General features: G+C 39.8%; 4 protein-coding genes across 4 annotated transcripts; 3 read left to right on the forward strand and 1 right to left on the reverse strand.

The window, feature by feature from the left end:
* Positions 1 to 143: 143 nt before the first annotated feature.
* On the forward strand, positions 144 to 3,263 carry ENH_00083100 (hypothetical protein; the record flags this gene model as incomplete). Its single annotated transcript, XM_013583430.1, has 5 exons — positions 144 to 232; positions 1,312 to 1,587; positions 1,904 to 2,056; positions 2,560 to 2,692; positions 2,975 to 3,263. Coding segments are annotated over 5 exons (940 nt in total), but the record flags the coding sequence as incomplete, so codon positions are not given.
* Positions 3,264 to 4,386: 1,123 nt separating this feature from the next.
* On the forward strand, positions 4,387 to 7,806 carry ENH_00083110 (NAD-specific glutamate dehydrogenase, putative; the record flags this gene model as incomplete). The annotated part of the gene is made up of 5 exons (XM_013583431.1): positions 4,387 to 4,443; positions 5,478 to 5,598; positions 6,659 to 6,753; positions 7,090 to 7,172; positions 7,548 to 7,806. 5 exons carry the CDS (start codon positions 4,387 to 4,389, stop codon positions 7,804 to 7,806), a joined length of 615 nt encoding a protein of 204 aa, XP_013438885.1.
* Positions 7,807 to 9,709: 1,903 nt separating this feature from the next.
* Positions 9,710 to 10,399, reverse strand: ENH_00083120 (hypothetical protein, conserved; the record flags this gene model as incomplete). The annotated part of the gene is made up of 1 exon (XM_013583432.1): positions 9,710 to 10,399. One exon carries the CDS (start codon positions 10,397 to 10,399, stop codon positions 9,710 to 9,712), a length of 690 nt encoding a protein of 229 aa, XP_013438886.1.
* A 1,044-nt stretch (positions 10,400 to 11,443) lies between these two features.
* ENH_00083130 (ATP-binding cassette sub-family E member 1, related) lies at positions 11,444 to 11,848 on the forward strand (the record flags this gene model as incomplete). The annotated part of the gene is made up of 1 exon (XM_013583433.1): positions 11,444 to 11,848. One exon carries the CDS (start codon positions 11,444 to 11,446, stop codon positions 11,846 to 11,848), a length of 405 nt encoding a protein of 134 aa, XP_013438887.1.
* Between the last annotated feature and the right edge of the window lie 673 nt (positions 11,849 to 12,521).

A 12,521-nucleotide genomic window follows, 5' to 3' on the forward strand; every position in this document is an offset into this window, starting at 1 on the left:
GGTTGGGGGGGGGGGCTTCAGCGAGGGTTTACTGCAGGCGCTGGGGTTTAGAGGCGCTAGGATTTGGAGGCGCTAGGGTTTAGGGTTTGGGGTTTAGGGTTTGGGGTTTAGGGTTTAGGGTTTAGGGTTTAGGGTTTGTGCAGCATGTTGGACTTGCTGCTGCCGCACCACGACGTGGTGGATCGCTTGGGAATTCCGGAGGTTTGCTTTTTGGGGCCAGACGAAAACACAGGTGATTTCTTTTCGAAACATTTTTAATTATTTTAAACATTTTAGATCATTTTAAACCATTTTAGATCATTTTAAGTCACTTTTAATCATTTCAAATCATTTTAAATCACTTTTAATCACTTTAAATCGTTTTAAATCACTTTAAATCTTTTTAAATCACTTTAAATCATTTTAATTCACTTTAAATCATTTTAAATCATTCTAAATCATTCTAAATCATCTTAAATCACTTCAAATCATTTTAAATCATTTTAAATCATTTTAAATCACTCTAAATCTTTTTGAGTCATTTTAAATCTTTTTAAATCATTTTAATGCAAATTTAATTCAAATTTGAAACAAAATGAGGGTTTTGGAGGGTTTAGGAGGGCGTAGGAGGGTTTGAAGGGTTTAGGAGGGTTTAGAAAGGGTTTAGAAGGGTTTGAAGAGGGTTTAGAAGGGTTTGAAAAGGGTTTAGAAGGGTTTATGAGGGTTTAAACGCGTTTAAGGGGGTTTAAAGGATCAGGGAGGGTTTACGAGGGTTTGAAAGTTATCCGAAGGGTTCAAAAGAATCCTAAAGGGGTTTAAAAGGGTTTAAAAGGGTTTAAAAGGGTTTAGAAGGGTTTAAAAGGGTTTAAAAGGGTTTAAAAAGGTTTAACAGGGTTTAGAAGGGTTCAAAAGGGTTTAAAAGGGTTTAAAAGTGTTCAAAAGGGTTTGTTAGGGTTTAAAAGGGTTTACAAGTGTTTAAAAGGGTTTAAAAGGGTTTAAAAGGGTTTAAAAGGGTTTAACATGGTCTTCGAGGGTTTCAAATGGCCTAGAAGGGTTTAAAAGGGTTTAAAAGGGTTTAAAAGGGTTTAAAAGGGTTTAGGAGGGTTTAGAAGGGTTTAGAAGGGTTTAAAAGGGTTTAAAAGGGTTTAAAAGGGTTTAAAAGGGTTTAAAAGGGTTTAGAAGGGTTTTGGAAAGTGCGATAACTCGGCGAATATAGATCGGATTCGCCTGGTTTTTGCTGCTGCTGCATGCAGCAAAGCTGCTGCATGCAGCAGCGAGCTGCGTGCATTGCTGCTGCTGCTGCTGCTGCTGCTGCTGCTGCTGCTGCTGCAGCAACTGGGGGCCTCCCCGACTGGGCCGCGGAAAGGGCCCGCGAAAGAGGCGCCTGGTTTTGGAAAGCCTTCACGACTGGCAAGCGGCCGCAGAACGGAGGCATTCCCCACGACGTGTTTGGAATGACCACAGCGAGTGTGGAGACTTACGTGCGAGGCAAGCAGCAGCAGCAGCAGCAGCAGCAGCAGCAGCAGCAGCAGCAGCAGCAGCGGCGGCGGGGGCGCTGCAGACGGCTGCTGCGAGCCAGACGCAGCAAACGCCAGAAAAATCCGACACGTAGAGCAGCAGTAGCAGCCAAACGCGACTGCAGCAGCCGCAGCAGCAGCAGCAGCAACTAGGCAGCAGCAGCAGCAGCTAGGCAGCAGCAGCAGCAGCAGCTAGGCAGCAGCAGCAGCAGCAGCAGCAGCAGCTAGGCAGCAGCTAGGCAGTGGAAGGGGCAGGTAGCAGTAAGCGCGCGTTGCAGCCCCGCCATCTCGCAGCAGCAGCAGCTGCTGCTGCCGCCCCGCCCCGCCCCCGCAGCAGCCGCAGCAGCAGCAGCAGCAGCAGCAGCAGCAGCAGCAGCAGCAGCAGCAGCAAGTGCTGTTGCGTTCAGGGATTTACGAGAAGTTGGGATTAGATGAAAGAGAAGTCACTCGCATTCAAACTGGAGGCCCCGATGGGGACTTGGGCTCAAACGCTTTGCTGCAGACTAAGTCCAAAACCCTCGCCGTGGTGGATGGAGCTGGAGTCGTCTACGACCCCGAGGGTTTGCAAACCCTAAACCCTAAACCCTAAACCCTAAACCCTAAACCCTAAACCCTAAACCCTCGCTGCCAACCCGCTGCGCCTCCGAACACTTCTGCTGCTGCTGCTGCTGCTGCTGCTGCTGCTGCTGTTTGGTGTTTGTGTTTTCGGGTTTTGCCATTAATGCATTTGAAATTTATTTTGTTTTTTATTTCAAAAAATAAAAATAAAAGTTTGTTTTTAATTGAGTGGAGTTTGGGGTTTTTAATTGAGTTTGGGGTGAAGTGCGATTGCGAATTCAAGTTCGTTCAAAAGCAAAAAGTGGATCCAACTTGAACAGTTCGCGAAACTGGTCGATTTCGGCACCAAATTGAATAATTTGGACATCTTTGAACTCCAAATTTAAAATAGAATTCATTTAAAAGTCAATTAATCGCAAAAATTAATTAAAATGGCCGAAAAACGGAAGATCGGGGCGGGCGGCGCGCGAGTTGCGGTGTACGTACACCTGAGAACTGCGCGCAGGACTCAACGCCGAAGAGCTGCGGCGGTTGGCCAGTTTGCGATTTAAAGGAGAAAAAACTTCTTCAATGCTTTTCGACTCTTCTCTTTTGTCTCCCAAAGGTTTCAAAGTTCCCCAAGACGCCAGGGATATCACGTGAGGCCTGCAGCAGCAGCAGCAGCAGCAGCAGCAGCAGCAGCAGCAGCAGCGTGTCTGTTGCTGCTGCTGCTGCTGCTGCTCTTACTTGTATTGCTGTGTCCCTCAAACTCACGAATACTGCGCTGCTGCTGCTGCTGCTGCTGCTGCAACTACACGCACGAAACTGCTGCTGCTGCTGCTGCCACGACCACGACGCCTCCGCTTCCGCCACCACCACCGCTGCCACCGCTGCTGCTGCTGCTGCTGCTGCTGCTGCTGCTGCTGCTGCTGCTGCTGCAGGCTGCCGGACGGGACTTACGTGGCGAGCGGGATAGAGTTTCGGAACAACTTTCACTTGTCGGAGTTTGCAGTTTGCGACTTGTTCAACCCCTGCGGGGGCCGGCCGGCCTCCATAAATCCCCAAAACGTCGAAAAACTTTTCGAGCAGCAAACTGGAATTCCGAAGTTCAAATTTATTGTCGAAGGCGCCAACGTTTTCATCACCGACGAGGCCAGGAGGGAACTCGAAAACCGCGGAGTCATTCTCTTCAAAGACGGAAAGTCTCTTTTCTTTTTTGGTCTTTTTTGATCTTTTTTTTGATCTTTTTTGTCCTTTTTTTGTTCTTTTTTGATCTTTTTTCGTCTTTTTGTTCTTTTTTTGTTCTTTTGGGGGCTTTTTGGACCACTTTTTGGCTTTTTTTCGTCTTTTTGGGGATTTTTCGGTCTTTTTTTCACTTTTTTGTCTCTTTTTGGTCCTTTTTTGGTCTTTTTTGGTCTTTTTTTGATCTCTTTTTCATCTTTTTTGGTCTTTTTCATCTTTTGGGTCTTTTTTTGGTCTTTTTTTGGTCTTTTTTTGATCTTTTTTGATCTTTTTTGATCTTTTTTGATCTTTTTTGATCTTTTTATTCCTCTTTTTGTTCGCGGTGTTCTTTTTATTCTCGTTGTTCTGTTTATTCTTTTTTTGCTTTCTTTTTGTTCTTTTTCAATCTTTTTATTCTTTTATTATTTCTTCATTCTCCTTTTATTTTATTCTTTCTTTATTATCCTCTTATTCTATTCTTTTATTATTTCTTTTACTCTTTTTTTATTCTCCTTTTATTATTTCTTTATTCTCCTTTTATTCTTTTATTATTTCTTTTATTCTTTTTTAATTCTCCTTTTATTCTTTTATTAATTCTTTTATTCTTTTATTAGTTCTTTTATTAATTCTTTTGTTATTTTTTAATTCTACTTTTATTATTTCATTTTTGCTTGTGGGGCATTTTGGAGTTCGAAGTGGCCGAAGGGAGTCAAATTTGAAGCATTTTGAATCCAATTTGAACTAAATTTGAATTATTTTGAATTATTTTGAATTAAATTTGAATTATTTTGAATTATAATTGAATTGTTTTGAATTATTTTGAATTATAATTGAATTATTTTGAATTATTTTGAATTAAAATTGAATTATTTTGAATTATTTTGAATTATTTTGAATTATTCTGAATTATTTTGAACCCAGTTTGAATCCAATTTGAATCCAATTTGAATCCAATTTGAATCCAATTTGAACTAAATTTGAACTATTTTGAATTATTTTGAATTATAATTGAATTATTTTGAATTTTAATTGAATTATTTTGATTTAATTTGAATTAATTTCATTTAAATCTGGAAAAGTTCCGTTTTTGTCTTCAGCTTCCACCAACAAGGGCGGAGTCACGAGCAGCAGCATGGAGGTCTTGGCGGCGCTTTCGCTGACTGAAGAGGAGTTCGACCGCCACATGCGAGTGAGAGTTCAAACTGCATTATTTTTTGAATTTTGGACTTTTTTGGATCTTTTTGGACTCTTTTTGGATCTTTTTGAACTCTTTTTGAGTGTTTTTGAACTCTTTTTGAACTCTTTTTGAACTCTTTTTGAACTCTTCTTCCGTTTCTGCAAACTTTAGCAAAAAATAATCCTTTAATTCCGCAGTTGCGCCTTCAAACGCCGAAAAACGGCGAAGTTCTGAAAATTCAAACTTGAACGCCAAGCGAGCCAAACTTCGCGGGAAAGTCGCCGGGAAACTCCGAAAAAAGCATAAATTGGAATAAATTGGAATAAATTGGAATAAATTGGAATAAATTTGAATAAATTTGAATGAATTTGGAAATAAATTTGAACAAATTTGAATAAATTGGAATAAATTTGAATAAATTTGAATAAATTGGAATAAATTTGAATGAATTTGGAAATAAATTGGAATAAATTGGAATGCATTTGGAAATAAATTGGAATGAATTTGAATAAATTGGAATAAATTTGAATGAATTTGGAAATAAATTGGAATAAATTTCAATAAATTGGAATAAATTTCAATAAATTGGAATTAATTTGAATAAATTGGAATAAATTGGAATGAATTTGGAGCAGAAAGGGGGGAAATTCGAAGATCGCGTTGAAACCCCGCAGCATCCGCCGCGGGTTCCTCTTTCGGACTTTCCGCTTTTTTTTGATTTTGAGCTTCAAATGGTTCTCTAAATGATTTAATTTGGAATTAATTTGAAATTAATTTGAAATTAATTTCAAATTAATTCGAAATTAAGAATTAAAATGAACTTTTTGGGGCTTTTTCGTTCGCTTTCCGTCGAAATCGACTGGGTTTCCGCAGCCGGAACTTCCGCCTTCAGCTCGAATTCCCGCGGAAATTCCCCGGAAAAGTTTCTTTTTTCTTCTAATTTTGCTCATTTATGATTTATAATTCATTTATTATTCATTTATTATTCATAATTTGTTTTTTTATTTGTTTTTTTGCATTAAAAGTCCTCTTTTTGGCCTTTTCAGGTCAAAGATCCGAACAACCCGCCCAAGTTTTACAAAGAATACGTCGAAGCCATTTTGCAAAGAATTCGCGAAAACGCCAAACTCGAATTCGAAGCCATTTGGAGCGAAGCAGAAAGAACTGGTGGAATTTATTTATTTATTTATTTTAATTTAATTTAATTTAATTAATTAATTAATTAATTAATTTATTATTTATTTATTTATTTATTTATTTATTTATTTATTTATTTATTTATTTATTGTTCGTTTGTTTGTTTGTTGGTTGGTTGGTTGTTGGTGAGTTTGTTTCATTTCATCTGCCCATTTGGAGCGAAGCAGAAAGAACTGGTGGAATTTATTTATTTATTTTATTTAATTAATTAATTAATTTATTTATTTATTTGTTTGTTTATTTATTTATTTATTTATTTATTTATTTATCTTTTTATTTATTATTTATTTATTTATTTATCTATTTATTGTCTGTTTGGTGAGTTTGTTTGATTTCATCTGCCCATTTGGAGCGAAGCAGAAAGAACTGGTGGATTTATTTATTTATTTAATTTAATTAATTAATTAATTAATTTATTTATTTATTTGTTTATTTATTTATTTATTTATTTATTTATTTATTTATTATTTATTTATCTGTTTATTGTTTGGTTGTTTGTTTGGTTGGTTGTTTGTTTATTTGGTTATTTGTTTCATTTCATCTAGCCATTTGGAGCGAAGAAGAAAGAACCGGTGGAATATTATTTTTATTTATTATATTAATTTTACTCATTTATTTATTTAATTTATTTTGTTTATTTGCTTATTTATTTATTATTTGCTTATTATTTATTTATTTATTTGTTTATTGGTGAGTTTGTTTCATTTCATTGGGTTTTGTTGCCGAGGACTGATTCGTAGTTGCAGTTTTCACATTTCAAATGCAGCAGCAGCAGCAGCTGCTGCTGCTGCTGCTGTTGCTGTTGCTGCTGCTGCTGCTGTTGCTGCTGCTGCTGCTCCCGCTAGTAACTGTTGTTGCTGCTGCTGCTCCCGCCACTAACTGCTGCTGTTGCTGCTGCTCACCAACTACTACTACTGCTGCGCTCCTGCTGCTGTTACTGCTGCTGCTGCTGCTGCTGCTGTTACTGCTGCTGCTGCTGTTACTGCTGCTGCTGCTGCTGCTGCTGTTGCTGCTGCTGCTGCTGCTGCAGGGATGCACAAGTGCGACTTGACGGACATTTTGTCTCAAAAAATAAATCAACTAAAAACTGACATGGCGGGCTCCAGTGCTCTTTGGAAAGATGAGGTGAATTAATTAATTTAATTTAATTTAATTTAATTTAATTAATTAAACTGATTCAATTAAATTAATTAATTTAATTTAATTAATTTCATTTAATTCAGATTAAATAATTAATTCAACTCAGTCAAAGAGATTTATAAAATTAAATTAAATTAATCAATTAAATGCAAACTAAGAAGAATAAATCGAAATTTCGAATTTGCACGATAAATAAATAAATAATTAATTAATTAATCTATTTATTTACTCATTTATTTATTTATTTATTTATTTATTTATTCATTTATTATTTATTTATTTATTTATTTATTTATTTTTATTTTATTTACTTCTTTTTAGGCACTTGTGAATTTCGTTTTGACGAAATCCATTCCGGACGTTTTGGTGCCGGGGCTGATAAGTGTGGAGACATTTCGCCAGAGGTGAAAAACAAAATAAAAAAAGTTAAATTAAATTAAATAATTAATTTAAATAATTAAATTAAATAATTAAATGGATTTAAATGAATTAAATGAACAGTAGATCAATTCTTGAGGGGACGGGGATTGGTTTCAGAAGAGCTAGTTTTAAAAACACGAAAAACGAACTTCTGGGGAGTTCTCGAGGGTTTAGGGTTTAGGGTTTAGGGTTTAGGGTTTAGGGTTTGAGATGCTTGCCGGGGTGGACTCAACCACTGGGCGTGGAGGAGAGCCAGCGTTCACTGCCCAGGGCTTCCTGCTCTTAGGGTTCAAGGGCCTAGGGTTTAAAGCTAGGGTTTAGGGTTTAGGGTTTAGGGTTTAGGGTTTAGGGTTTTGCAGGGTGCCGGAGACTTACCAGCGGGCCATCTTCACCACTTTTTTGGCTTCGCGCTTTCTTTACAAACAGCCCTTTACAGCAGAGGCTTCGGCCTTCGCCTTTATTTCTTATCTCGACGAAATAAGAGTGCAAATGGCAGCAGCAGCAGCAGCAGCAGCAGCACCAGCAGCAGCAGCAGCAGCAGCACCAGCAGCAGCAGCAGCAGCAGCAGCAGCAGCAGCAGCAGCGCCCGCAGCAGCAGCAGCAGCAGCAGCAAAATGAGCGCTGCTGCTGCAGCGGGGCAAGTGCAGCGAAAATTAGCTTTGCAGCTTTTCCGTTATTCGAATTGAAGATTTTATTTGCATAAATGACTTCTTGTAATTGTTTATTTATTTATTTATTTATTTATTATTTATTATTTATTTATTTATTTATTTATTTACTTATTTATTTATTTATTTATTTATTTATTTATTTGTTTATTTATTTACTTATTTGGTGTTTCCTAGGGAGTGCAAAGAAGCAAAGTTGACTAAAAAGCCATCAAATGGAGCAAAACTGGAATTAAAATTAAAATAAAAAACAAAATTAAAATTAAAATTAAAATTAAAACAAATATTAAACAAACTTTTCTTCAAAATCCACAAAAATGAATTCTTTTCCACTTTTCATTTCCAAAGCTGCAACGCCCGCCAAAACCTCCAGGTGTACGTACACCGCAACTCAGCAACACCCATTCTCCACTTTCCATTTTCTGCAAATTAAAATCATTTGCTGCTGCTGCTGCTGTTGCTGCTGCTGCTGCTGTTGTTGCTGCTGCTGCTGTTGCTGCTGCTGCTGTTGCTGCTGCTGCTGTTGCTGCTGCTGCTGCTGTTCGCTCTTGTGTTTCGGGTGTACGTACACTTGGTGGTTGGCTTTCTTCGGAGTTTGCAATTAGAGTCCAAGTAAATAAATAAATAACTAAATAAACAATAAATAAAATAAATAAGTAAATAAATAAATAATAATAAATAAATAAATAAATAAATAGAATTAAATAGAACAAATAAGATGAATAAATGATATTTGGGCGAGTGGGGAAATTCGAACAGAATTTCGCCGGACAGAAAAACTCCAAAAAAAAAATAATTTTTATTTGTTGATTTCCAATTTATTTTGTGGATTTCTTTATTTTATTTTATTTTATTTTATTTTGTTTTATTTTATTATATTTATTTCTTTATTCTATTTTATTCTATTTTATTTTATTTGTTTCTTTTATTTCTTTTATGTTAAAGCTCTAGTAATACTGTAATTCACTTTTATTTGTTTATTTCCCAGATGTATTTATTTTATTTATTTCTTTTATTTTATTTGTTTCTTTTATTTGTTTCTGTTTATATTAAAAGTCGAACTAAAAAATAATTTATTTTTATTTGTTGGCTTCTACTTTATGTTTATTTTATTTATTTCTTTTGTTTTATTTTATTCTATTTGTTTTTTTATTTTTGCTTTTATTTATGCTAAAGCTCTAAATAAGAATTTAATTCGCTTTTATTTGTTGGCTTCTCCTTTATATTATTTTATTTATTTCTTTTATTTTATTTATTTTATTTTATTTTATTTTATTTTATTTATCTGCATTTCGTTTTATTTGTTTCTTTATAGTTCATTTGTTTCCATTTGCATTAAAGCTCTAAATAAACAATAATTCATTTTCTTTGTTGGCTTCTATTTTATTTTATTTCTTTTATTTATTTGTTTTTATTTATTTATTTCTTTTTATTTTTATTTCTTTTTATTTATATTATGTTTTATTTTTATTTCTTTTTATTTATATTCTGTTTTATTTTTTATTTTTTTATATTCTGTTTTATTTGTTTTATTAAATTAAATGCTGCGACCTTCTCTACTCCGTGCTGCTTCCTGCAGCTGTATCTTTGCTGCTGCTGCTGCAGTTCAAAAGCAAAGGAAGCAAATAACTAAATGAACTAAATAATGCAAATAAATTAAAATAATAAAAATAAATAAAATAAAAACAAATGTGGGGCCCCAGTTGACAATTTGCACTTCTTCAAAAAGGAATTGTTTTGTTTTAAAAAGTAAAATAATAAAAAATAAATAAATAAATAAATAAATAATAAATAAATAAATAAATAAATAAATAACAAACAAAAGTGACAAGTTAATATTTACAATTCTGCAATTACAAAGGAGCAGCAGCAGCAGCAGCTTCGGGGTGTCCAGACACCTCACTTCCTGCTGCTGCTCCTGCTGCAGCTAATAAGCTGCTCAGCAGCTGACTCTGTGCTGCTGCTGCTGCTGCTGCACCTGCTGCGAGTCCCGCAGCAACTGTTGCTGCTTGCGCTGCAGCAGCAGCAGCAGCAACAGCAGCAGCAGCAGCAGACGCTGCTGCTGCTGCTTCCTCTGCGGACGCCCGCGCCCGCGCTGCTGCTCGCTCTAAAGCCTCAACCCCATAGTACACGAGCCCCAAACTGCTGCTGCTGCTGCTGCTGCTGCTGCTGCTGCTGCTGCTGCTGCTGCTGGACAAGTAAGCAAACAGGGGCTGGTTGTTGAGGGCTTGCTGCTGCTGCTGCGGCCCCAGCAGCACCAGCTGCAGCCCTGCTGCTGCTGAGTGCCGCTGCGCATGCACATCTTTGATAAGTGCGACTGCAGCGCCGCTGCTGCGCGCCTCCCGCTGCTGCTGCAGCAGCAGCAGCTGCTGCTGCTGCTGCAGCTGCAGCTGCTGCTGCAGCAGCAGCTGCTGCTGCTGCTGCTGAACAAGAATCCTCGGGGAGTCCCGAACTACATAGCGAACTATAAACCTCAGGCTGGGCTCTGTGCTGCTGCTTCTCGGGTGTCTGCTGCTGCTGGGGGCGCTGCTGCTGCGCAGCATTGGGGTGTACGTACACCGGAGGCGGCGCCAGAGGCAGCAAAAAGCGGAAAAGAAGTTTTAAATGAAATTAAAGTTCGAAAAGGGGAAATAAGGCGGCAGTTGCGGGCTGTCTGTACACCGGAAGCGCAGCAAACCGGAACTCGCGTCGGCAGCTGCTGGGGTGTCTGTACACCGCGCGGCCGCGCGCCGCCGCCGTTCGCGGCTTCTTTGAAGCGCTAAAGGCCCCAAAAGGGACTTAAAAAAGAGGAAATTGGAAAAGGAATTCGAAAATAAGTCCATTTGAGGGTTGGAAGTCCATTTGGAGGCCCGGGGAGCCCACTGACGCCCCGGGGCCCCCGCGGCGCGGAGCCACAGCCCCGGCCGCCGCTGCTGCTGCCCCACATTCGCTGCTGCTGCAGCCTTTAAAAGCTCCGAGGACTTTAAAGGGAATTAAAATACTTTTAAAAACAAAAAACAAACAATTTGCTTCTTTGCTTCCGCAGCAGCAGCAGCCGATCCCCCTCCCCGCTGCAGCAGCAGCAGCAGAGCAGCAGCAGCGAGGCCCCGCAGCAGCTCGTTGGGAAATCTTTTGCTTTTTGCTGCTCAACTTCTCCAGAGTGCTTCATTCGGGCCCCACACCCCTCTGCTGCTGCTGCTGCTGCTGCTGCTGCTGCTAGTGCTGCTGCTGCTGCGAGGCGCGGCAGCCGTTTTATGTTCTTGCTCTCCGTTTTATTCCATTTGTCTCTTTTTAAATTCCCGAAGAAAGGATTTGCTGCTGCCCCTCCCCGCGGGGTGTCTCTACTCCCCACCGCCCCGCTGCAGCAGCCCCCGCAGCAGCAGCAGCAGCTGCAGCAGCAGCAGCAGCAGCAGCAGCAGCACCCGCTGCTGCTGCAGCCGCAGAGCCCTCCCGCCGCGTCACCTCCTCCCCCCCGCAGCAGCAGCCCCGCAGCCACACCACCACCACCACCACCAGCAGCAGCAGCAGCACCCACAGCAGCAGCAGCAGCAGCAGCACCCACAGCAGCAGCAGCAGCAGCAGCAGCAGCAGCAGCAGCAGCAGCAGCAATGGCTCCCGGGAAGAAGCAGCAGCAGGGCCACGAAGACCCCAGTCGGCTGCGGATTGCAATTGTGAATGGCGATAAATGCAAACCCAAAAAGTGCCGCCAAGAATGCAAAAAGAGCTGCCCCGTCGTCCGAACAGGTCTCTCCAGCAGCAGCAGCAGCAGCAGCAGCAGCAGCAGCAGCAGCAGCAGCAGCAGGAGTTTCAGTTCTTCTGCGCACCCACCAGCAGCAGCAGCAGCAGCAGCAGCAGCAGGGGGTCGAGTTTGGGGTCTTTTTGCGTGGTTTTTCAGGCAAATTTTGCATCGAAGTGGAGAGCAGCAGCAAAGTGGCTTTCATCTCCGAACCGCTTTGCATAGGCTGCGGAATTTGCGTCAAAAAATGTCCTTTTGGAGCAATTCAAATAATTAATTTGCCGCGAGATTTGGGGGCTGAAGTGGTCCACCGCTACGGGCCCAACCAGTTCAAACTCCACAGACTCCCAGTGCCCCGCCCCGGCCAGGTACGCTAACCGCTCTTTTGGGGTTTGCAAACCCTTTTTTGGGGTTTGGAAACCCTCTTTTAGGGTTTCTAGCCGCTCTTTTGGGGGTTCGTAAACCCTCTTTTGGGGGGGTTAGCCGCTCTTTTAGGCTTTTTAGCCGCTTTTTTGGGGTTTTTGTCCGCTCTTTTGGGGTTTGGTAAACCCTCTTTTGGGGTTTGGTAAACCCTCTTTTGGGGTTTGGTAAACCCTCTTTTGGGGTTTGGTGGGGGGGCTCAGGAGGATTCGGGCCCCTCTTTTGCGCCGGCTTTGCAGCCCCGGGGCACCCCGGGAAGCCCTTATACGCTCTTTTAGGGTTTAGGGTTTAGGGTTTCCCGCTTGCCTTCTTTCTTCTTTTTGCCTCTTTTTTCTCCCTTTTTCTTCTTTTGTTTTCATTCTTTTGCTTCTTCTTTCCTTTCTTTTCGTCTCTTTTAATTCTTTTTTATTTTTTTTTATTTTTTATTTTTTATTTTTTATTTTTTATTTTTTATTTTTTGCTTTTCAACTTTGCCTTTTGTTCCAAATGACGCACTTGGCAAATCAATCAAACCAAATTAATTAAATTTA

This window comes from Eimeria necatrix, genomic scaffold (assembly GCF_000499385.1).
Source record: "Eimeria necatrix Houghton genomic scaffold, Enh_scaff924, whole genome shotgun sequence".
Lineage (NCBI taxonomy): Eukaryota > Apicomplexa > Conoidasida > Eucoccidiorida > Eimeriidae > Eimeria > Eimeria necatrix.